The sequence below is a fragment of the Poecilia reticulata genome, linkage group LG11 (genome assembly GCF_000633615.1).
Source record: "Poecilia reticulata strain Guanapo linkage group LG11, Guppy_female_1.0+MT, whole genome shotgun sequence".
NCBI classification, from domain to species: domain Eukaryota; kingdom Metazoa; phylum Chordata; class Actinopteri; order Cyprinodontiformes; family Poeciliidae; genus Poecilia; species Poecilia reticulata.
This window is the reverse complement of record NC_024341.1, coordinates 6,593,992-6,619,886: the sequence shown is the minus strand read 5'-3', so window position 1 is coordinate 6,619,886 and position 25,895 is coordinate 6,593,992. Positions and strand designations below refer to the sequence as shown.

At 41.7% G+C, this 25,895-nt stretch overlaps 1 protein-coding gene across 5 annotated transcripts in view; it reads right to left on the bottom strand.

Moving 5' to 3' along the window:
- Nucleotides 1-345: 345 nt before the first annotated feature.
- Nucleotides 346-25,895, bottom strand: part of fam49al (family with sequence similarity 49 member A, like) — a 36,666-nt gene continuing 11,116 nt past the window's right edge. Inside the window, exons 2-12 of one of the 5 annotated variants that reach the window (XM_008421476.2) lie at nucleotides 21,563-21,656; nucleotides 15,671-15,750; nucleotides 10,377-10,498; nucleotides 8,547-8,652; nucleotides 5,733-5,869; nucleotides 5,550-5,627; nucleotides 5,301-5,417; nucleotides 4,083-4,162; nucleotides 3,022-3,148; nucleotides 1,932-2,002; nucleotides 346-741 (exon numbers count right to left, since the gene is read on the bottom strand). In XM_008421476.2, the coding sequence (XP_008419698.1) occupies nucleotides 678-741; nucleotides 1,932-2,002; nucleotides 3,022-3,148; nucleotides 4,083-4,162; nucleotides 5,301-5,417; nucleotides 5,550-5,627; nucleotides 5,733-5,869; nucleotides 8,547-8,652; nucleotides 10,377-10,498; nucleotides 15,671-15,743 (975 nt within the window). In that variant the 5' untranslated portion in view covers nucleotides 15,744-15,750; nucleotides 21,563-21,656 and the 3' untranslated portion in view covers nucleotides 346-677. Of the gene's footprint in view, nucleotides 742-1,931; nucleotides 2,003-3,021; nucleotides 3,149-4,082; nucleotides 4,163-5,300; nucleotides 5,418-5,549; nucleotides 5,628-5,732; nucleotides 5,870-8,546; nucleotides 8,653-10,376; nucleotides 10,499-15,670; nucleotides 15,751-17,572; nucleotides 17,653-20,307; nucleotides 21,657-25,895 lie in introns of those variants that run through there. The other 4 variants (XM_008421477.2, XM_008421480.2, XM_008421479.2 and 1 more) reach the window with 4 other exon arrangements.

The following is a 25,895-nucleotide window of genomic DNA, read 5'->3' as shown; positions in this document are numbered from 1 at the left end:
ATGGATGGGAAGCGATTCAGGGGGATGAAAACAGAAAATGTTGGTCCTTTCATCCTGTAGCCCACAGCTGTACTGATGTGGTGGTGGTTGGGGGGCAGAAAGGGCAGAGAGGCAAGAAGCAAATCTCCGGAGTGGATCCATCACATTGCTTCGTTTCGCCTGAGCGTGGGGATCAGTGCAGCTGAGGGATAACCGAGGGGCCGAGCCACGGTTCCCGCGGCGACGGGGGGAGGCTTCCAGGAACCGGTAAGAAGATGGATGCTGTTTTCTCGAAAGGGGAGTGTGCAAAACTTGTCTGACTAACAGCAGGAACACGTAACTCTAGCTATTCTCACATTTCGGTTCTGACCTTTAATTTTTACCCCTCCCCAATAGAGCTTCTTCTGTTGTCCTGCTTAATAAATATCTATAATCTTCATTTCTGGTTTCTTCTTCTTTTGTTCTCTTTTCTTACTTTACAAAATGAGAGACAGAATGATGGATGGCTGATAATATATATAATTAAATTCCTCTTTTTCTTCTTCTTCCTCTTCTCTTCAGGTTGCTCCAGACCCAGAGATGCTTCTCTCCGTCCGTTGTAAACAAACAGCTTTTTCGGCCTCTGGCGTCTGTTTCCCCCCCTCCCTCCTCCGTCTTCAGGTGCGCTCCGACGTTTCTCCCTCTCCTCTGGCGTTCCTTCATTGCAGCAGGGCTCTGATTTGTTTGGAGGTGCTGTCATCGTTTAGATGTCGTGTCGTGTACCTGAAGAAGAGAGAGAGAGGGAAACAAAAACAAGTCAGAGCACATTAACCAACGCGAGAACGTTAAATATGTAGGTATGCTAGGTGTAGCCACAAGGGCTAATTAGCATCTGTAGTCCCCTGGCAGGGTTACAGAAATAAATAAAAACAGTTGACCCACACAGGAATGACAAGAAATGGTTCATAATGGCACATGTTAGCAATTATAAAAAGCAAGAAATACCCATAAAGAAACATTTAATTGAAATGGCAGCGCTGTTAGCATAATCTCACAAGAAAATAAGAATGTTGACTTTTACTTTTACATTTTTCATAAGCACTAGTAATTAATGGTAGTAATTATTAATAAGTGTAACTAAAACCTACTTTTTAATGTTATAGTTTTGAGTTTTGTCTCCACACAACAAACCCAACTCCAGATGAAACAAACACTTTTAGGTACGGTTGAGGATCTGTCATGCTGAGGGCTGATTTCTTTTACGAAGGCACAGAGAAACCTGGTGGATGTCGTCATGAATATTTTTGAAATTTCTTGACATTTCATACAATGGTAATAATAATTACTATTAATGTTAATAATTAAAAATACCTCAGGATCAGTGGTATCTGGGTCTCTCAGCAGGAAAATAGTTCAAAAAGTGCGACTGGATCAAATCAGGAAATATTTTGGTGGGAAAATTAGATTATTGTAGATCTAAAAGATTAAAAAATATTTTTCTTCGCTTGCTGTACTAAAAGGAATACGTACAATTTCCACATTTTTTTTTCTAATCGGTTGTTTCTACGTCTCTGATTTTTAGTGTATTCTCAAAAAAAAAAAAAAAAGACAATACGGGTCAGTTTTTTTTTGCTTTGAAAATGTTTCAATTTAACGAATTGGTGCAGCCAAAGTCTGCTTTGGTCTGACAGCCCGTGGATAAAGAAGAAGTTAAGCAGTAAACGAGGTTAATGAGTCGTGGATCCTTTGCGTTGTACCAGACGTTTTCTATTTTCAGATTTTAATTACACTGATGGAAAGTGTGTGAATAAGTGGGGAACAGAGGACTTTGTTTAAAAAAAAAACACACAGCAAAAAACAAAACAACATATTTTTCAAATGGAACAAAACATTTTTCTCGTATTTTTTCCCCGTCTCAGATTAACCTACTGCAGTGACACGTTAAGTGTGTCCATCCCAGCCTCCGTACTCACCGCAGTGCGTTCAGAAGCCCCTCCACGCTGTTGGACGGCTGCTCTTTCAGCACCTTGATGCAGCCCTTCATCTGCCAGCCAACAGAGACGACACAGCAGGTTAAAGGTCAACAACCTGGGCTCAACCTCGCCTCATGTCTACAATCTGTGGAAACCTGAGGACGACTGAACTGCCTTTTCTTTATGGGATTTATTTTGTTGCTGCATTTCTGTGATTTTAATATTTTATTATTTATTTCAAATTTTAGTCAGTTCATTTGGGTATTTCCAGTCATTTTTGCCTCCCTTTTCGGACGTTTCTCTCATATCTAGGGAGGCGTTCCCATAGCAACAAGTTACCGTGGGCCGTCATGTGGAAGGCAGTTCTCTCACAAGATGGCAGACAGCGAGTTTTCCACTAGTTGGAGCAAATATTTCAATTCTTTCCACTCTCCAAACGCGCCTGCTAACATGTCAGCATGCTACTGACATGTTTTATTGATATGCTAGCAGAAACGTTTGTTTTTATTCACGATCCAGTCAGATTTGTAAAACGTAGATTTAGACCTTCTCTTTTGAGATGAAGGGTTAAATCCGACTCCGTAACATGATCAGTCACGCTGCAAACACACTAAATCTTACCGAGTATTTTCAGTCTAATTCCTGGTGCAGACATCTTGAAATAAGAAAAAACGAACTTACAAGTACATTTTCAGCAAAGTATAGGAGCTCGTTTTAAGTAAATAAATCCTTAATATCGATGAAGAGCAGCTACTCCCATTGGCAGATTAGTTCGTTCACTCATAACATGAGAAAACGGTCTTGTTTTGAGTGAGTTAACCTGCCGATGGAACTGGTACTTTTCATGAATATTAAGGAATTACTGACTTAGAACAAGCTCTTATATCTCACTGAAGTTAGGTTTGTCTTATTTCAGGTGTACTAAGATATCTGCGTTGAACACCTTCACCTCTTTCACATGAAGGTGAAGAAGTGAAGGTGTTGGGTGTGTCCCTTGATCCCAGTTTAAGCCATAATGCAACAAAATGCGCAACGTTTTCGCTAACTTTGCACACGCGGCTCTCCGTACGCGTCCGTGAGCGCCACTCACGTCGATTTTGGAGGTCTTGGCGAAGGCTCCGACGGGATGGACGTGGTCGTAGAGGATGATGACGCCCACCATCACCCTCATGCAGAACAGCATGGTGTCTGTGTTGGTGAACCGGCAGCGGTACTCCCTGCAACACACAGCGTCATAGAGAGGCTCAGCATCTGCACTGCAAAAACACAACATCTAGCAACGGCTTGCCGGTCTAGTTTCTACCGAAATGACACAAAACCAGCTTACAGGTAACGTTTCAGCTTTTTTAAACTCCTTAAGATTGATGAAAAAGTGCTGGTTCCACTGGCTGATTGTTTGACTTATAGCGACATTTTTCACATGAGTGAAATAATGTGCCAGTTGAAATCGTTTTTTAATTGATAGTGAGGAATTATTGACTTAAAACAAGCTCCAACGTTGTGTTGAAAAGCTACTTTAAGTCAGTTTTAAGTCAGTTTCGTCTTATTTCTGGCGTGCTAAGATATTTGCACTAGAAACTGGACAAAAACACTTGGTGAGATTTTGTGTTTTTGCAGTGCGAAAGGAAATCCTGCATTCAGATTAAGGAGCAGAAAATGACATGTTGTTTATACGTTTTTGTTTTTTCATTCAGGAAAATGAAAACATATCCGAAGGCGTGCTTTTTTTTAGATTACATTTTTAGTTTATTATTTTTGCTAAATTTAGTTAAGTCAACTTAGATGAAGTTGTACCAACCGCTTTATTTATTTATTTTATTAACCCTTTATTTAACCAGATAAAAAAAATATTTTACCGGGATGACTTGGCCAAGAAAGACCGCAAAAATTATGTCTTAAACTTCAAAGTTGATACAACTTAACAAAGAAACTAGTCTGAGTCAAGTTGAGTGAGCATTTTTTTACAGTGTAGAACCAAAGTGACCAAACGACAAATCCGGTTACATAGAGTTTCACATCTAGAATCCGTACGTATTAGAGTGAAACTATTGGATTAGCTTCTCATAGTTCGGACTGTCTATATTATTCACTTTGAAAGGCTGTTAATTAGAAATTAGATCTGTGGCATCAAGAAAATAAAAAATCACTCACGGAGTCTCCAGCATGACACGACACACACATGCCATGGTGCTCAGGCAGTCTGTGGTGTCCTCTATCGGCAGGGTCTTGTTCTGCGCACAGACAACCAGAGAGCACTTTAACTTCAGGATCTTTAATGTGCAGAACAGAAAACAAACATCCGGAAACGGCTGTGACCACTAGGGGGAGACAGAGCGCACAGAAGAGTAAAACGAAGTGGAAGCGATTTGGCAGAGATGTGGATGAGCAGCCTGTCCTCTGCATTTTGCATGAGGCTCAGCAGCGTCTCCCATCAGGAAACTGACTCTGCAGCTTTTTAAAATCGCGGGTTATTATTGTTATTTTACTTTTTTTAAAGAAAAAGACAATCGGAGAGAAAACTTTTCCGTTACGAGAGGAGCGTAATACTTCAAAATATGCTCAAATGTTTTCCAGATCAGCAAATTGAACATTTATCAAGAACAATGTACAACAAACGTAGAAACAGAATCACACTGGGTTAAAAACAAGGCCACAATGAGACGGGATTTGTTTTTAACTTGCTACTTTTATTAGGGACGACGTTCTTTAGCCTTAAATCTAGACTAAAAATAGAGTAGACGATTAAGGCTGTTTTGAACTGTAACAAATAGAAAATTTATCAACATATTTGATGTATATTGATGATCTTGATGATGGCACTCGACAAAATGTAATATTTATTACTGGTTTCTCAATTGTTTAATGTATTTTGTTTTTATGACTTGTGTTTTTATGATGTGAAGCACTTTGAACTGCTTTGTTGTTGAAATGTGCTAATAAACGTAATTGATTGGCTGATTGATTACGTGATCAGGCCCTGAAAGTCCATCAAATCTGCTTGGTTTTCACAATACTTCCTCCATTTTTCCAGAGGTGGCCCTCAGAGGTGGGCCAGGGGAGGCCATGGCCCCCTCCTGAAACATGCTGACAGTCTAGTTAATGTCATATAAAGACATAAAGAGTCATCTTCTTCAATTAAGATGTAAATGTAAAACCATAAAATAAATACAAAATAATAAAAAAAAAATGTTCTCTCTTTTTTTGTTGTTTTTGTTTTGTTTTGTTGGCTGTGTCCTCCTAAGCTTTTCACTGGTCACTACACTTTCCATTAAAAACAAAACAAAACCAAAAACATTGTTACTCATTTGACTTGTGTGCTTTTTGTTGTGTTTTTTTGTCACTTAAACTTTGACCTGCGATGGACCGTACCTCTGAAACGAACTTGGTGGTGGCGTTACTCAAGGTCTTCAGCATTGGTGTCGCCTCGGCGTAGAACAGAGACATCCGATTGGCCATCTCATTGTTCACCTCGTTCTCTGCGTCCAGCTGGAAGAGATGCAGCAGTTTGGTGACGGGTTATGATTTTGATTCCGTTATTATTACTGAGTTCTCAGATTAATACTGACTTATCAATAAAGTGAACCCATTCTGCCTTGGTGGGCTTTGTCCTGATCTCACCTGCTGGTTGTTCAGCCTGTTCCTGCTTATAGTCCTCCTGTAGTAGCTGAAGTCGTTCTGAATGGCCGGGTTTGTCATCTGCACGACAGGAAATGGGATGGAATCGATTTCAAGATGTCACTAAACCGAAACGCGGGTCAGACTTTTGCCGTAGGGCTCGTTCTAAAAGCGACTCTTTCAGACCTTTAGTTCGTCGAAGCTGAGCGTGAAATGAAGGATCTCTGCAAACTGTTTGGCCAGCGCCTGCTCTCGCTCCAGGTGCTGCATGGGGGCGTAGGGCGGGCTCGTCAGCGCCTCCAGCAGGCTGCGCAGGGCGTTCTCTGCAAAAGGAAAACACAGCTCAGAAACTCCAAACCAGATCTGTCAAACTCAGTCTTGAAATTCTGTTAATTTCACTTTAAAACAAAGACAAAGAGTTTTATAAAGTGGGATGTTCACTGTATAACATAAGTCGATATCGACATTGGTATTGGATTGAAACTAGCATGTAAGATTGATACTTTAGTTTAGATTAGTCTTTGCAGAAAAATCAAACCAACGTAGCGTTTTCCTTCTACTTAATTAGTATGCGCTACAGAAAACACACAGTAAAAAAACGTCAAGGTTTGTGACAAAAAGCGATAAAAAGCTGACTCTGTGTTCCTGCTTTGCAGCTCGGCGTCCTTCTGCCTGTCGGGTCAGTGGCTGAATGAACGGCATTCGGCTCACCGGTTCTCAGGTGTTGCTGAAGGTAGCAAATGCGACAGCAGAGCCTGACCTCGGAGGCCGCCTGCTGTGGGGACGGATCAAAAGTGAAGCCTCCTGCGGCCGCGTCTCTTCCGCCGCATTAAAAATGCATGACGGCCGTCTATAAATACAGCAGAGTGGTGTTTAATCTAAAGGGCCCGGGCAGAAACCCACGAAGCATCTGCTCTCCGTCCTGCGTGAAGCGTCGCTTTGTTTTGCACAATGAAACCAAAAAGTGGAAGATAAAGAGAAAATCAGCTCTCAGGATGCAGAAAGCGAGAGGCGGACCCTCCGGATTGTGAAGGATCCAGTCCGTTTCCCTCTCCGTCATGGCGGAGGTTGAGGTCTGATAACAGCCTCATCAATTATTAGCCAGGCCTTCGCTTTATGGTAAGCTGAGAACAGCGAGTCCCTGAAATGGAGGTATTATTGGAAGGCAGAGCAGAGGCGGCGGCTGAACTCTGCTTCACTCTCCCCGTCTCTTTCAGCACCGGACGGCCGTGTAGAGCTGTTTCCCTAGCAACGGCTGCCTGGCGTTTCGGGCAGGATGCTGCGGAGATGCTGGCGAGGACGCTGCTGCCGCAGCGCGTGTGCTTATAGGAGTACTGTTGGACTAAAAAAGAAAAGAAAATTTTGCATGGCTGTTCTGACATCTGACTGCTTTGTCTTTTGGTGAAAGCTTGATTCTCTGTTTCCTGTGAGTTTTAGATGTTCCACTCCTTAAACAGACCTGACATAACAAACAAGTGTAACATAGAGTATCATATATAATAGAGAGAGGACTAAAACCCAAAGGATACTGACCCGACCTGGGGTTGTCAGGTTTACAAAGGTGTTCAAGAATCAGTCAGTTATGTTGTATGTTTGTACAAATGCGGTTCTTGCATATCATTTCTCCCATTTTGTCGTTTTCCACTGCAACTTTGTACCCAAAACTGACCAATTTCACTGCAAAAACACAAAATCTTACCAAGTATTTTTGGTCTAGTTTCCAGTTCAAACATCTTAGTGCACAAAACTAACTTACAAATAACTTTTCAGCAAGACACAGGAGCCTGTTTTAAGTAAATACTTCTTTAATAATGATGAAAAGTTTCTATTTATAAGTTTGTAACGAACTTTCTCATCAATTTTAAGGAATTATTTACTTACAACAAGCTGCTGTATCTCTCTGAAAAGCTACTTATGAGTTAGTTTTGTCTTATTCCAAGTGTAAGAAGATATTTACAGTTCTGGGTGAGGAAAGTTCACCCAGCTCCTCACTTCCAGCTCTCAGATGTCTGAGCGTTGTTTTTATTTTCATCTGGATGTAAATTCCAGTTTCCAGTCAGACCCAGACGTTGATTCGGACCAACACTTTGCATTTCTTTGTTTCCAGCCTCTTCTCGGTGGCTTTACTGGTACGTTTCGGGTCACTTAAATGTCAAAGGTTTCAGTTCTGCTTTAACTTTTTTTTTATTATTTACAGCTGGTTTCACATTTGTTTGCACACATGCCATTAAAACTCAACTTTTTCTGATTGTGCTGAAATCCAGGATGTCATAATCCTGGAGTTTTTGGAGACTTCATTCAGCCTCTTGCCGTCGGCTCTCAGACTGCTCTTCTGGACGTGTTCTGCTTGTAGACTATTTTCCAAACATCAGAGTGGTTTATTTCCAATAATTTTGGGAGCTATTTGCCAGACTTATACCCTTCCACATTCTTCTTTCAGACGGCTTTTTCGATCTCCAGACGTTTGAGGTTTAAACTTAACATGCAGCTAAAGCGAAACATCGTAACTTTGGTCTTTTTGAAGTTGGAGTAAACATGTTCTGATTTATGCCTCACATAGAAATGAACTTTTTATTCCAAAAAAATAATTTCAAAAGTGTTTCCTCCTGTTTACGTTTCTGTGCGATATTGTTTGCAATTGTTCTTAAACATCAATATACCATTCCAATATATTACAACTACAAAAATGCTGGTGTAAAGTGTCCTAATTTTTGTAACATGAATGTAGATGTAAACTTTTGCAGGAGCCAAGAGTAAAACTCAACTTTTGTTCCTGTTTATTTACATGATAGAGGTAAAACTGCAGCACAGCCAGCTGCTGCAGCAAGATAGAAAAGCAGCAGATAGAAAAGTTGTGGTTTTCTTTATTATTAGTTTGCTAATTTATATTAATATAAGTTATTAAAGCTCTCTCATTGTATGTTTCATAAATCTCTACTTTTTGGTGTCCTGCGACCCTCTGAGATGATTTTTCTTTCTTTTTAAAGATCAACGTCTCACCCAATCGGAGGGAGAACTCGTAGAACCTCTTCAGCTTGGCCACCAGGGGGCAGACAGCGTTCCAAGCCTTCTCCTGCAGAGCGAGGTCACCCGGGTTCTGGATGGCCTGCAGGAAGGCAGCAGGGAAACAGAAACTGCTTCAACTTCTTCATATCTGCACCATTAAGTCGTATTTCACATGAAAGAAACATCTTTCTATTCTGACTGTAGGGTAATTAGCACAGCATCACATATTAAGATCTAACGGGATGCATATGAAGTTTGCAATGCCAGTGAGATAGAGCGGTACTGGGAGACTCCCAACGAATCCAGCTAAATAACTGCATTAGTGGCACTAAACCAATCAAATTCCAGGGAAATCCTTGAGCTATTTTGGCTACAAGGTCATACGTAAATCCATTTCTCATAAGAAATACACAATTATAGTCATACTTCTAATCTAAAATTAAATTTTGTTGGTATTATTTCAACTGTATTTGTACGTAGCAGCAGTCCTGCCGCTGCTGCACTTCGCTGACTGAAGATGCAATGTGAAAAAGCGACCAGGCCTGGCGAAACACGGGCTGATGGATTTTTGTGGTTTAAATTCCTCCAAGGTCTCAGCGTCAGCAAAGAGCAGAAATGATTCAGCGTTCATAACTGAAGTTAGAAGAAGAAAGTTATCAGCAGAAAATTTTTGATAGATGTTGACGCCCAATGTTCAGTTTCTACCAGAGGTAATCACACCACATAAACCCTCTACATTTATTTTATGTTACAACAAAATTCAGTGTATCTCATATATCAGGGTAATGCAACACAAAAGTAGAGAATAGTTGGGAAGCAGGAGGAAAATTTGCACTTATTTAAAAACATCTGCAGCCCACTTGTGTGTACATTTTTGGAGAACATCAGTGAACAACAAATAGCATCAAGAAGAGCGAGGAACACGACAGATACAGGTTGTGAAGGTTGAAGTGGGTTGGGTTGTAAAAGATACTCAAAGTGGGAAAACGTGGGAAAAGGCGTTCTGCCAGACGAGACCAAAGTTCATACTTTTTGGCCTGAACGTACCTACTGTGAAACAGTTAGCCAGAGGTACAAAAGATCCAAGGATATCTGAGAACTACGGAGATAAACTGGGGCCAAAAATTTTAGTTTTGAAACGGAAAAATGAAAGGAAACCGAAAGGAAATAATTGAAACTGGAAAACTGTTAAAAACTTTTTTTCAGTTTCAGTTTAGTTATAATTAATGCAATGGAGAATCTGTGGCAAGACTTAAAAAAAGACGCCGTCCATCCAGTTTGCCTGAGATTTCCACAGTTTGCAAAGCAGAACGAACTGAGTGTGCAAAGCTGGTAGAAAGAATCCCCAAATATTATTATTTGCAGCGATGAGTGATTTTACAAAGTAATATTGATTCACTTTCACAATTTCCCTCAGAAAACTTGCTAAGCCTGTAGATAGAGGGCGCTAGGACAGTCATCCAGCTGCCTGCTGTGCTTTTGAGTTCAAAAATGTTTAAAGTTGAACGAGAATTTTAAAATATCACTAAGTAATTATATGAATACATTATTGACAATACCTAAAGACCAACTATAAAGTCTGTAAAAAGGCAAACATGAAAAAGAAAACTAAAGTAAATAAACACAGCCAGGTGGCCCGCCAGGCTTTGACACTCTGTGGGAAACCCTGACTTTGCATAAAATCCCAACAAAACACCTCAAAGTTCAAAACCTTTTGTGTTCTTGATGTTTTTTAAACACTGTCACTCGGATATCTGTGTCTCTTATCTCCACATGTGACGCTCTGAGTCCAAAGCGTTCTGTTGTTTCTGTGCTGCGCCTCACCTCTCGTATCTCCTGCCCCGCGCCGTTGTAGGACTGCAGCTCGGCCAGGATCCCGTGAGCCTCCTCCAGCACTGCGCTGACTTGGTTCCACACGGCCGTCTCCGCCTCGGTGGGCTGGGCATCTGATCGGGAGCGGGGGGAAAGGTGATGTAAGGCGGACAGGAGGGGTGAACGTATTCACAGAAAGAAAACCAAGAGCGAGAGAAGGGGTTAAAAAAAAAGAGGAGAGAAGGAGGTTAATAAGGAAGAAAGAGCAAAAGTTATCCTAGAAGGTCGAGAAAACCCCCCTGAGCTCTCTCTCTCTCTCTCTCTCTCTCTCTCTCTCTCTTTCTTTCTCTTTCTCTGCTGCTGCAGAACTTCATCAAATCGAGGTTTATATCTGGGCTGGGAGTTAAAGAGTTACTCACTTCTTATGTGTCAAGAGGTCAGAGGTCAGTTTGGGATGCCCTCCGTCACACAGTCAGGTCTGACTACAGACTGCAGACCAAACGGAGTAAATCACACTGATTTATCTGAAGCTGGACTGAAAATATGTCTCTGCTGTCCAATCCTCTAATCCATGTAATTATCTTATACTTCTTCTTTACCACTTTATGCAACAATTTTGTGGACTGATGCAGATTTGTTTTATTTTTTGCCTTTAAGGTTAGTTGCTATAGGAAGAAAATATCCAGACCTGCTCTGTTCTTGTTCGCTCGGCACAGAGCCTCATCGTTGGCTTACATTTCCGATTCGTTTGGGGCTTTGAATAGTTCATTTGAACTTTTCTGTTTAAACAAAGAACTTGGATGAATTTCACGATTAAGAATCAGAGTGCACAAGTTTGAATTCATCACGAAGTTTTTACAAGTTTGCCTCAAATAAAGACATACAATTCAATTTTAAAATGAATGGAAGCGCAACTCTTGATACCGAGAGCATTAAAATGTTTTTTGGATTGAATGATAGCAGAGGTTGAGCTTAATCTTCTGCTTCATCTGCATTAACAATGCACGCCCTGTATCAAAATGTCTGTGTCTGGAGACCAACCTACTAAAATAATAACAACAAAACATTCTCCAGAGATATGCCAGAAACCTATTGGTGGCTATTGAAGCAAAAAGAATTTCTCTGCAACTTGTTGAAGGATATGCATCCAAGTATTAAATTTGACTATATGTTTAATTTTTGAATCTGTGTGGACTAGAGAAAACCAAAATCTCCAATTTTTTCTCCAATCAGAATTATTTGAATTTTATTGTGTGTGCTGAACATCTATGTTAAATCCTGTCCTTTCTCTGCTGTGTTTGTACGCTCTCCTATGGAGCTAAAATTGTCTCATAATTCACAAATGAACAGACTAAGATTCTCTCCAGGTTCTCCGGCTTCCACCCACAAGATCCAAAACATGAACTGCAATCAGGTCTGAGTGTGTATCGTTAATAAATAGGCAACCTGTTACTAACGGAGACTGAAACCAGCTGCATACATGTGAGTCGTGCGATCACACCCACCTTTAAAAAAAACAAGGTTTCAAATGAATCATTAAAAGTCCAGAATCACTCTAACATTTATTTTAATGGTGAGTGGACGTAAAGTTCAGGACGTGCTCTCTTTGAGCCACGGTACCGTGTGGGTTTCTCTGTGACTCAGGTGGAACGTGAGGGAGTGTTTCCCGGGCCGCCCTGCCACGAGCCAGCAATCATGGGAGATGTGCCGTCCTCATGCACACACCGGCTGCCCTATTAAGCGCCGCAACCTTTGCTATTTTTATAACGCCTCATTACAGCCTCTTTTATTCTCTGGGTAAACAACATGCTGTCTTAACTAGGTGTTAATTAGGGAGCGATAACAAAACCAATCTCCAGACCTAAACGGGAGGAGCAGGAAGTCCTCTCGCAAGCAAAGTGTGTTTGTTAGTTTAGCTGAGATAAAACAGGAGGAAAAACAACAAGTAGCCTGACTGAGCTCCCTACACGCTCGCTCCTCTCTCTGCTCATCGATTTGTTGCACCATTTTATTCTTTCCATCAGATAATCTCATTTAGGACGTTATCATCTGAACGGACCCGGCTGTCGTCTACCAGAAAGTTTTGTTCTCTTTCATCCAGTGTGATGGATCGGAATAATCATGTTCCTGTCATGATTTTTTTTTTGTTATTATTTTAACGGGGGGAAAAAAATCCCCAATATTGTAGTAGCTCAGAAACTTTAGAGGTTGCAGCAGCAGATCGATGGAGCTGATACTGGAAAATCCAGTCGTGATTTGTGATGATGTGCAGGAATGTGTTTTGGGGATGTAGGTAAGCCGCTGCCATGTGATTGGCTGCTTTTATTTTTTGTGGCGTACTTGATAACAGAATTACTCCTGAAATTATTTCATTTTCCTGATTTTTTTTGTGTAATTTTAAATTCACATGTAAACGCTAATCTCTCTATCCATTGGTTTAGCTTAAAAAACCCAGTTTTCTGCATCGTTTTGGTAAAAAAATTTCTAAAATTTACATTTTTAAGCATGTGTCATGATTCAAATTTTAAAAGCTGTCCACAAAACGTCTCTAGTAGCCATTCAAACACAGCCCTGTAGTTAAGTTTTCAGGCAAAGGTCGGCTCAAACCAGACTTGTGTGACAGAGGTGAGAGCGTCCTCCGATTTGAGAGAGAGAAACCCAGAGAGAGACAGAAAGAGAGAGAGAGCTCACAGATGGCACAGAGGTGGATGAGAAGGGATTGTGGGGGGGTAAGGTCTTCCAAAGCTGCCATTCCCTACTCTGACTCATTCGTTTTTGCTTTTGAAGTCGAGTGAATCACATGCATAATGAAACTGGGGGGGGGGTTCAACCTATTTGACAGTTTGACGTCTCACGCCAGCAGCAGTGAGCTCCCCCGACTCCCGCTCTAACCTACAGCTGGCGAGGGAGGAGAAGGAGGAAGACAGCTGTTAAAGGGGGGAAGGTGGCAAAGAAAGGGCAGGATATGAACGGATACAGTGCAAATACAGCGTTGTGAATAAGTATTTGCCTCCTCCCGCCCCAACACTATGACGTACTTACAATGTTTCAGGTCAAGTAAATCTCAATATCAGACAAGTAAATAAGGAAAAAAGCTGGCCAAACCAACCTGAACCCATATGAAAGACCTATAAGTTGTTATGCGACCGTTGGTGGTAACAAGTGACAAAAGGCATTGAGTCTTTTACGTCTCTTTGGAGGGATTTTGGCCAACACTTTCCAACATCTTGGTGATCCCCAAAATCCTTCAGAAAAATATTCTGTGGACTGATGAGACAAACGCTGAACTTTAAAGCTAATAGCATTTCAGAGAGCATCGTTCAGGCAGTCAAACAAGGTCTGCGGCTGCTCTGCTGCTTCGGTTCCTGGAGGACCTGCTGTGATTGATGGAACCATAAATGTTGCTCTCTAGCAGAAAAAATCCCGAATCAGAACGTCTGACCATCAGTCTGTGACCTTAAGTGCAAGCAAACTTGGGTTTTTCAGCAGAGCAATGATCCAAAGCCTGCCAGTAAGTCTGCGTCTGAAAGGTTTGGAAAAATAAGACACTAAGAAAAGGTTTTGGAGTGGCCTACTCAAAGAATGCCCATAAATCCCAGTAGGATGCTGAGCCATCTCCTTAACCATGCTGTCCATCCTCTTAAACCCTCCAATAGGAATTAAATAAATGTGAGACGGGCGTTTGAGTTTTTTTTTTTGTTTTTTGTTTTTAACAGCAGTTTTAGCCACCAAAACCATTTTGCCCAGTTTCTTCGTCTTTGTTCAGTTTGTTAACTCTTGTATTTTTCACCTTGGAGCAACAACGGGAGGCTGGCCAATCCTGAGAAGGTTCATCACTGTTTCATGTCTTCTCTGTTTGTGGATAATTGCTCTCACTGGGGTTTCCTGCAGTCTTTAGAAGTGCTTTAGTAACCGTTGGCAGACTGGAGCGTTTTAGCCTACTTCATGTTGTCAGACAGGTTCTGTTTCTTGCTTCTACAGACCTGGGTTTGACTAATGAAACATAACCACCAAATGGTGGTAAATTACAGCTAGTTGATGACATGATGTGCGATGTTAGGAGATGAGAAAGACGCCGATGAACCCACGTAGTAATGAAAATGATGATTTAATAAAGAACCACGAAAACAAACTCAAAATGACAGCAAGCACTGGGAGCAAACAGATGACGAATGAATGACGTTAGACGAGGACCCGACAAGAGACAAAGACAACAGGTGGACTTAAATACACGAGGAGGGTAATCAGGAAACTAGACACAGCTGGGATCAATCAACAGGGAGGACAGGACAGAGACTCACAGGGAAACAGGACTAAACACAGAAAATCTCCAAATAACTACACAGAAAAACACAGATCACAACAGTTGATGGCAAATACACTTTCACATGGGTTCAGGTTGGCTTGAATAGCTTTACCCCTATAATAAATGAAATACCTCGTTTGAAAACTGCATTACCAAACTTTTCATGATATTAAACCTAGATCTGAAACATTTAAATGTGACCAAATAAAATCAAAAACAGATACGGTCCTTAAGGAGGAAAATACTTTTACCACCCTGTGCATCTACATCCTAACAGGCTCTTTAGTCCCGTCAAGTTTCTAGCAGGTAACATAAGTAACAACTAATATATAAGAAAATTGATATTTGATCAGAGAATGGAAATAACTTTGCAGTCCGTTTCATTTCAATCAACTCTAAGGCATCAAAGATCTTGTTAGGATGGATGATTTTTGCACTGCAGCCTCTAAAGTGGAGGAAGAAGGAGAACGAGTGATTGTATTCACAGCACTTTTCTCCACAGCCATTCTCTCTTTCTCAGCCTCTTCATCACACTCTCATACACCCGTATTAGTGGAAAGCAAACACGCAGGAAGACCTGACATCCAGCAGGAGATGAGAAGATGAGGAGGATGAGGAGGATGAGGAGGATGTACTCGGATGACGACAGACTGTGTGTAACATCGTCATCGGCGAGCTACGAAAAACCCACGCAGGACTGACATTTGCTGTTTATTTGTTCTCATCTTTCTGTCTGTGACGATCAAAGCGTATTGCTTCTCATCTTATAGCAGTCCCTTCTTTTGAGAGATTCTCTCAAAAGAAGCCAAATGATTCAAAAATGCCAGTCCGTGAAAGGAAAAGATAAAGCGTGAGGGGAAACAGAACAAACAGGTAGGGAGAAAACCAGGAAGTAGAGATGGTATGATGGTTAGCTGAGGTGGATGGAATGGTGTCAAAATAAAAGGGAAAGGCAACAAAGAGAAAGGGATAACTCAAAATAAGAAGCTGATGGTCTCACGTTCAAAGTCAAGGAAAACTATTGGCCCATGCTCAAGTTCGGCGCAAGCCAGCACTTTCAGGAGGTTTCCCATGAGCCCCCTGGAACAGAGAGAGGGGAGAAGTCTGTGGGTGATGAGGGGATGGCCGTGTCAGGGCGGGGGGGTTGTGCGCACACGGGTGTATGGATATGTGTGTGTGTGAGCCGCATATGTGTGTGGCGTGCAGGAGGCGGCGTGGTGGAGGTGGGCGACCGGATGAGAGAGCGGTTTGTTGGAATGGCATGGTGGGAGTAAGGCCTGGGTGATGCATGGCAACACTGACAACAGAGCATCTTCAGTCCCGCTCTCATGTGTGCTCACCAACGCGGCACAGAAACCTGCATGGAAACAACAACTACATGGATTAATCCCTGGAATACACTAGTTTGTGGTGACAAATACAGAAAAAAACTGAAGACATTAAACACATATCTAATCCTCCTAAATGTACAGCTTGTATACTTTTCTATGAAAGGCAAAGGCTGGTTTTAAGGTACATTGTTGTCTTCAAAAGTCCAGTTTCCTGCTTCCCCACCTCTCACCTGAAACTACACAAGGTGTGTATGAAGGTAAAAGGAAGAAAATTCCCTTCAACTTTATGAAACAAGTGAAGTTAATCATGTGTGTAGCTTCATCTATCCTCTACATGGCTATGCTAGCTAAAGTAGTTAGCTAGCATAGTTAGCTAGCTTGGCCTAGTAGTTAGCTAGCTTGGCCTAGTAGTTAGCTAGCATGGCCTTGTCAAGCTCCTGACATTAGGCGCAACAAGTAAAACTACTGTAGGTGTTTAGCAAAATTTAATTGGTCATTATTTGCTTTTATTTAGTCTTTTTTACCACTCTGTATGTCTGTTTCAAGTGTTGCCCTAAACAGACGTAGCCTGCCTGCTCTCTGGTGAGCTAGCTAACTCACTACTTAAAAAGGTTAAATTCAGATTTTTTCCCTTGAGCTTCAAAAATCTACGCAATCTTTACATACTAAATATATATACAGATACAACTAACAGACGCCTGTGATTTCATGTTTGGTCCAGAGGACGTGCTGGCAGCCTAGCAACAAGCAGTTGGTAAGTTTTTAATACACATTTGTCTCAAAATGTGAATAAAACTGATTAGGGCTGAAACAATTAGTCGCATTAATCGTGATTATTGAAATAATCGACAACTAATTCAGTAACCAAATAAACGTGCGCACTAAACTTAAGCAATGCTATTTTATTATAACTTAAGCAATACAGTTTTTCTTTTCTTACCCAGAAAAGTAACTGAATTGTTTATTTGCCTATTTTACACATTTTGAATATTGTAAGTGTGCCCATTTAATTTTGGATTACTTGACTAATTGTCAGAATAATTGATAGAATAAATGATTACTAAAATAATTGCTAGCTGCAGCCTGAAAAATTATACAAATAAAATGTAGCTTCCTGGTCCTGGCTTTAGGGAATGCATGAGATTTCTCTGGATTCTCCTACTATCCCCCTAACCCCAAAAAAAGCCTTATGTGCATTTTAAGCAAAGGTGATTATAGTACTTTATTTTTGTGAATGCTGCATTACCATGAAATCAAGGTGTTTGTGTTTAGGGCGTTAGAACGTCAAGCCTTGTCTGCTGCAGGTGATTCTGTTCTGATTCCCAGAAATGCCGATGGTATCTACACAATTATCTGAGTGAGAGTGGGACTGAAGAGCATCTGATAATGAGAAACAACACCCTCAACAACACTCCATCACACCATCAACGACTCAGCAGCTCACACCCCAACATTTCCCTCCCCGCACCCTTTCGGTACCCGGCCACCGACCTCCCACGGCGCCACCTTCCGCTCCACACTCACAATCCAAGCACACAGACACATGCACACACGCCCTGGCGCTCACTTACTTTCAAAGTCCAGGAAAAAATGCGGACAGTTCTCTAAATCCTTGCCAAGGACCTTAATGAGGTTCCCCATGGCCAGCGACCTGGACAGGAGGAAACAACAAAATGCATACAGGACCTGGCAGCGCGCAAGGAAACAATCCAACACACAGCAGAGACATGGAGGACACCTCAGGTTCATCTAACCCCTCCGCATTTCTGCCTCGCTCCTCGTCTTCTCCGTCCTTCTGTTGAGGCAGCATCTCCAGAGCGGAAGCAGACGCTTCAGCCATCAGTGTCACTGATCACAGTTTATGTCCAATATGCTGTATCCACTTACAGTGTGGTCTAAATCCAGCGCCGAATCATTTAGCTCACTTACTGAGAGTCACTAGAGCTGGGCAGTGGTTTTAATCCATTTACATTACTATAGTAACCCAATAAGAACCCGCCATATACAGACTGCTCCCATCTAATGGTTTTTATAGGCAGTGGTCTATAGATGCTGTGCAGAGATTTTTTTTTTCACCTTTGAACCAACATGGTGGATGCCAAAGCTAAAAAAACCACAGATAGAATGAGAAGTACAGTGCTTTGCAAAAGTATCCATGTGCATTTTGCAACATTATGGTCATAAGGATGAATTTCATTGGGATTTCAAGAGTAGATGGACAAAATGTAGTCTTTAATTGTGAAATAATAAGAAACTAAATGTGAATGTGATCATTCATTTTAAAGTTTTCCCATCCATCCATCCATCCATCCATCCATCCATCCATCCATCCATCCATCCATCCATCCATCCATCCATCCATCCATCCATCCATCCATCCATCCATCCATCCATCCATCCANCATCCATCCATCCATCCATCCATCCATCCATCCATCCATCCATCCATCCATCCATCCATCCATCCATCCATCCATCCATCCATCCATTTTCTGTATACCCTTGTCCCTTTGTGGGGTCAGGAGGGTTGCAGGTGCCTATCTCCAGCTAAAGTTTTCCCAAAGATTCTGAATTATATTTAAACATACAGTATAACTTATTTTCCGGATATATAGTACAACTTTATAGCACAGTTAAGTAACTACGTTACCTTAAGTTGTTTTAAAAATACTGTATATATCAAACATAACTTAAAATAAATTTGACTTTGCAATTTGATGCCTTGAAATTGGGCCTCTGTCTCTTTAAGAAGCTCCTGCTCTTTCCGACACATGGCCTTCAGCACGTCATCATAACAACACATTTCCATTATCTGTTTTGAGAAATAGTTTCCATAATGAGCTCATTAGAAGCGCAGGTCAATCATATGTTTGCTAATTGCTGAAGGCTAGTCTAGAGGAGCTGATTTGGGAATGTGTGGAAGTTGGAGATTATTTAGTTTCATCTGTCCTCTCATCGGGTCTAACCAACTTGTTTGTTCATTTTAAACAATAGCAGAGATGTGGACTAACAGTTGTCCTGTAATCCGTCTTTAAACCTCACAACACTTTCATCCTGGATCTTTCTGCTGTGGTCTTTGTGATGCTGTTAGTTCCTCTGAGCACTGACCCAAATTCATTCTGCAATTAAACTACCACAGGCAGATCCTTTTTGTTGGTTACATGGCATCTGAGTCTGAGTATCAGAAGAAAACCACCGCACTCTTCACATTTTACTTAGTTTTGGTCTAACATAAAAGCCCAGTGAAACACATCAAGGTTTGTCACTGTAACATGTCAGAATGTGAAAAGGTTCAAAGGTCATGCACAGTTTTGCAAGGCACTGAAGGTATGTTATCATACTGCTGAGATTCAAAGTTTTCCCGAGCGTCTTTAGAGCAGGTAGAGGAACAGGAACATTCACTACCAGCAAGCAAGTTTAAACCAAACAGGGACATGTACGGCAAAAACAGACACAAAGCTCTGTGGATGTAAAATCTGTTTTTTGTTGTATAACGGGAGAACTTTGGTGACAGAAGCCAAGGTTTTACTTCCTCTGCTGTCTTTATGTGCTATATTAGCACTCGGGAGGGGCCTATCGGTCCATGTAGGAAGGATTTACAGCCAGCATTAACATGTTTACGAGATGCCGCCGTCCCTCGTGCAGAAAAAGAACAAGGCCCAGTCTTTTCATTACCACTCGATGAGAGCGGGGGTCGCAATGCAGCACCGAGACACAGCCGGCCGGTATTGACGTTCTGCATCATCTCCGATGGTACCCATGCCTCCTCAAATATCCTTCTGCATCTACATCAGCAAAGAAGTACCTCTGCATGCTGAGTCATTGCTCCAACAAACAAGTTTAGCCCACACCTTATCTAACTTTGCCTTATAACCTTGGAGAATACATGAACGGGAGACTTAATGAGGGGCCGCGATGTTAAGTCGAGAAGATTCTAACCACATCCTCAACAACGAGCGACTACAACCAGGTGACGCAATGTTTCCCTTTGTCAGAGGTATCCACACACATATCAGCACACACATGAGAAGCTTAGACTGGAGCAGCATGAGGTCCATCCCCAGAGCAGTGCTCGGCGGATGGTTGCCAGGATACCGTTGGCCTGGCAATGCCGTCTGCTCGCCGCAACCGAGGATGGAGGGAGAAACGGTGTGAAGCTTGCACAAACGGTCGCTGTTTTACCGCCTGTGATGTGTGTCTTTAAAATGAAACTGCACCTCGCTTGTGGCAATCACAAGGCCACGGCATGTCAAGCTTCAGACGGAGGAAATTAGACAAGCATCTCACAGACTCTCTGTCGTCTTACCCTCTCTTCCTCTCGGTGCTGATCCTCTTCCTTGGTTTCTTCACCCCAACTCTCTCTCCTCCTGTCTTACTTTCTCGTTGTGCCTTCTGAAAGCGTCACTGTGAGTAAATCCCCCAGTTCTTCCAGCTCAGAGTCCCCCAGCGGCTCCGGTTTGCCACTCGCCGCCTCTCTGGAGATGGATGTAAACTCGTACTTGTGTCTCTCTTCCTCCCTCTGAGTGTGAAGTCCACTTCGCACTTCTCTTTTCGACGTCTATTTAAAGCCCCGTGGTTTTCTCTATTAGCTTCGACCCGGATGCTGCTCAGTTCTTTCTTTCTTTGTTCACACCTTGTTCAGAGGGCGATGCTGCGCAGCGTTGAGGTTTTCTCCGCAGACCCGAGACTCTGTTAATTTCTGCCTGTTTCTGATGCTTCTCTGTCGCCACTCACATTTCTGTTGCACTAAGAATCTCATTTTCTCTTTTAGTTTCTGACACCAGAATGGGTTCCTCAAAAAATATTCCCTGCAGCTCTCCTTTCTGCCTCACTTCTCCATTTCACCACTGAGCAGCACTCTCCCGACTTCTTGGCCTTCTTTTGTCACAGGACATCTCCGTCAGGGGGCCACTCGGTCTCGCTGGTGGCCTTTGGGTGCAAAGACGTCTAAGAAGGAGGTGGAAGGCAATAGGGGCCACACATTGCATAATAGTCATTAGATCACTGACTGTTGGAGCATTGAGGCAAAACATTCCTGGAATCGGGAAGTGCGATCGCTGGCTTCTGGTCGCAGTAGTTTCTCATACATGCAAACAGACGCAACCTCTAGATATCCAGAGTGAAAGTGGAGCAAAGAATCCCTCTTATGCAACCGGGAAGCAAAGAGGAGGAACCAAGCTGAGGGGCCTCCTCGAGTCTCAATGAAGACACATCTCTGCGACCACATGGGCATGAAAAGCAGACCTGGTTCACACCGGGAGCCAAGCAGCTGAGCTAAGCCTTCCTGGCTCCTTTCAGCTCCCGCTGAAAGAATCCTCCTGTTACAGCTCAGCAGCTGAGCAAAGACACAGCACTCGCTCTCTTTGCCAAGTCCAACTTCTATTAACTCACCAATTTGAGCTTCCTCTGTACCCTCTGAGAGACTTTCTGGAAACCACAAACTGCCCTCGAGTGACGGGACGCTCACCGGCCTGTGGGTCAAACCCACTCAGCAGCTGTGCCGAGAGAGCCGGCTGTCCAAAAAATAATGTGTTTTTGCTCACTGTCTTTTGTTTCCCTACCTTCTTTGCTTGTGTTTATCCCACTGGAACACTTCACTGCATCAACCAGGGCTTCTCAGCTCCCTGCGCTGGTTACAGCATCAGCACCCGACACCTGGAGAAGACGGACAGGAAAGAAAGAGGATCATCATCAAACTCTACACACCACAGCAAAATGGCTGGTGCTTGACCAGGCAGTAAGTGAAGAAAAATCTTTCTTTTCGGTTTTGTGGCTGAAAAACATCAATACATCATTTGGAAATGTGAACCACCAAACAAAAATTCAACTTTAGTAAAAATATTAGAATTGACCGTAAAGGCCTGTAATATGAGGTTAAAACCTCCAGTCTTCTGGTGTTGTGGGCTTACACAAGGAGCCTTCTTAAAGGAGCAATATTGAAGCTATACATAAATGTAAGTGAGAAACATAAACTTTGCTAACTCAGTTTCAAAGCTACCTGTTAAACCAATGCCTGGAAAGCTGAACGCACATGTCGCGCTTTCTTCTGTACTTTAAAGCTCATCAAATTAATCTCATTATTGTGCTTCTTATGCAGCCTGGGCCACGTCTGACCCGCTGACTGGTGTAACTATTAACACTGCTGCTGCCGCCCTTGCATCATTGAATCTCATCAGGAGAGAGTGCAGACTGGAGGAAGGTGGCATATTTGCAGAGTGGTTGCTAGGGAAACACAGCCTCTCATTCTCATGGCAACACACACTCAGGCATGGCTCGGCGTTTTCAGCTCGGCACCTCGGTTGGATAACGACGGCCCACACTCGGTTCACTGTTTCCTGTGTTTCCGGATTCATCCAGGAAACATTTTTGCTCTTGTGGAACTTCCACATCCAGTGATTTACTTCGGGAGCTTGACAAAAACTGACCCAGGTCAAACGGTCAATGGCTGCTGATCACCCCTGTGCATAGGTCAAATTCACACCTGTGGACATAACCGAGGGGAACATCATCTGTTAAGGGAGGTTTATCTGTTCTATTGCTTTGTTAGGAGAAGGTATTTGAAGACATATACAAAATCTCATTAACTTACAATATGCTAAACCTATCAGAGCTGTTGCTTTTTGTATTAAAGTATTAAAATATATCTAAATATGTGCAAGTTTCCAATTTCATCCTAAGCCCAGGGCTCTTATAGCGCTGATGGATTACTATTTTCAGTTCTACTAATTAGCTTAGCGCTTCCGTTCGCTGTTTGAGCTCCAAACCTTCTGTTTGCATTCTCAGCACTTTTTTAATTTAACCACGAGCTGTGCGTAATATCATCGCACTCGCCTTTCACACTCCAAGAGCAGAATAGGTGCAACTATCTGGGGCATATGGGTCAAACTCAAGGCCCAGGGGCTAAATCCGGCCCGTCATAGCTCTTAATGTGGCCCTCTAGAGTCCAAATAACACCTGTGTGCTCAAATATTATTTTAACAAATCAAAGCAGTTTTGTACCTGTACACTGTCAAAGTAAATCCACTCAAGAATCAACAGATCCCCACATTTTCTCTAGAGTTTTCTGCAATTTTTCTGCAAAATAAGTCAAAAATGTTGGGTTTAAATTATGTTAACTTCCACCTGCAGGGGGCATTATGTCTCACAGCCAATGCTGCCACAGCCTTACTTGATGTGAAGTTATCATCCGATAACGATGTGGCAAGTAACAAAACAGTCACATTCACAGACAAGTCCGCAAATATCTCAACATTCCCCACAAGCTTTTCTGAATTAGCCCAACAAAATCAGTTATTCTGATTGCAAAAACCATGAAATCCCAAAGGAACTAACCAGTTTTACAAATGTTCAACATTATTTAAATTTAAGCAATTCAGGCGATTTGATCTAATCGACAAACACAGCAGGAGGGAGAAGGAATGGACCGGTTTCTAAACTAGCTATTTCAAACTTTTCTTAATAATGACATTTATGAACTCCAACTACATGAGCTACTTCCTCAGACAAATTAGCTTGACTTGACTTGAAAGTAGAAGCCATATTGGCGACTTGGGAAAGCAAGTGTAGTGTTCAGTTTTGTCTTATTTCAAGTCTACAAAGAAATTTGACCTAAAAACTAAACCAGAGCAAAAATACTTGGTAACATTTGGCATTTCTGCAGTGCATCACATCATTCAGTACACCATACTGTTTGTCTGAGCAGCATATCAAAAATGAAAACAATCTGTGTGTTACAGCTTCAGTTCATAAGGTTAGTGTGTATTTCTGAAGTAGGCTAAACCCAATCAGTCTGATCCCCGGAAGACTTTGATATTGACACTGCACTTATGAGCGTCACCATGAATCAGTGTCCCGTTAATCAAATATTAGCCTGCTCTGCTTTCTCCATAGAGCAGACACCATCAGAAGGGTCTGGAAAGCTTTAACAGCAGCAGCATATCAGGCCCATCGTCAAAAGGAGGAGTACGTTTCCAGCAAAAAGCTCAGAAATTTTTAGATTAATCTCAGGGTTTTATCTAGAAAAAAAAATAGAAATGTCAGAGTTTCAAAAGGCAAAGATTTGCTACAAAAAAACACTCAAAAATGCTAAGATGAAACTGTAGAAAAAACAAGGAAATTTCAGAGTTTTGAAAGTTGGAACATTGGAGAAATCTCCAAGTGTTCTAGAAAATTTTTGGGATTAATATCAAAATTTCAGAGATTTTTGGCAGAAATTTATTCCTTTTTTTGTCTCTTGCACGCTGTCGTAGCTTTCTCACAAACTGCTCACATAGAAAGCCTTGCTTGTACAACGTGCTGAAAAAGACACTTCTTTGATAAGATAAAGAAAAGTCTGCAGGAAATGTTTTTTTAATCCGATCTGTCTGACTTTTTCGCTCTCTCCAGCCTTAAAGTCTCCTCTTTGATGCATTCTGCTTGATCCACCTTTCTTCTCACACACCTGTTTGACTTGTTCTTTTGATCCTCTGCCTTTGTCAGCATATCTAAAGATAGCGACGAGAGCAGGAGGCTGTGGTTGTGTCTCCGAAGAGAGAGGAATCAGACGGCCTTTTTGGCCTCATCTAAACCATGCAAGTCTAATTTTTAGAACACAACAGGACGATCAGGTTGTTTAAGGACAGAAAGGAGAGAGAAAATGCTAAACAAACCCAGCATATGTGACAAAGAGTGAGTTTCTGGAATAAAGTGGAAGCTAACTCTGTCAAATGCATCTAGAACATCATTGCTAATGGATTCCTACAGCCAACTGGCCTCAGGCCAAAGATATACTTGATGCACTGAAAGGAAACTAAAAAAAAAAATCCTCAGGAAATGTTGGCGATGGCTGCCACTTATCCTGTAGCTCTGTGGGCCACCAAAATGCCTTTCCAATCTGATTTAGACCCAACGATAGACACTTTTGTCTTTAAAGAATAAAAGGAAACCACAATTATGAGATTTGAGCTACAGAAATTTTACTTTTGGACAGTTGCTATGATGCATAGCTGTCACAGTGAAGTATGTTCACATCGGGGAGCTGAGTAATATCTCAAAAGTTCAAGTGATACCTGAACTAGAGGCAAATGTTGTCAATGTCATAACTTTTTTCTTTGTTGTTTTGTTTTCCATTGCTAATCTTAAGGCATTTATTACTGCAGTATTTCTACATTTTTATTCTGAAAATCCCAACTTGTAACCCAGTTGGTTTTGGGTACATTAGGAATTTGAAGCTCACTCTTGCAAAAAAAACAATATTGAAGACTTGTGGATCTGACCTGTTCCATAATCTGCTCTATTAAATATGGAGGCTTTTATTTTGAAGAGTACTCATAAAAACCTAAACCTGGTACTCCAAATTGCTAACCCTGAGAAAAGGCAAATTAAAAAGGACCTTTGTCGTACTTTCTTTAGCAATGTGGAACATTGTTTTATTATTAACTCATTTATGAAACATGAGGCGTTAAATCTGCAAGGATATCCATAATTATTATTAAAATACTGAGACATTTAAAAGCTACTCAAAGTACGTCAACAAATAAAAGAGTGAGCCTCTCATTTTAAAAAATTAGAGATTTATTAGAACAACTTTTATTTCGTTCTGTTGGTAATCTGGAACTTGCTTTTGCATTAATCGGACCTGTAAGCTTTTATTTTGAAGCGAGCCTAAAATTTATTCTGAAAATCCAAAGCAGTAACTACATTTAGGTATTTCAAACCTCCTGCTATAACCATCACCAACATGATTTTATTTATTTATACACTTTATTTTGAAAGGCACCAATAAATGTAACTGTCTCTCATTAAGGAAAAGAGAATATCAGAGATGGAAACTAAAAGCGAAGCCTATGATGTTCCTGCACAACCCCTTCCCCTTTATTCTCCCTTCCTCTGTGACACACACACACACACACACAC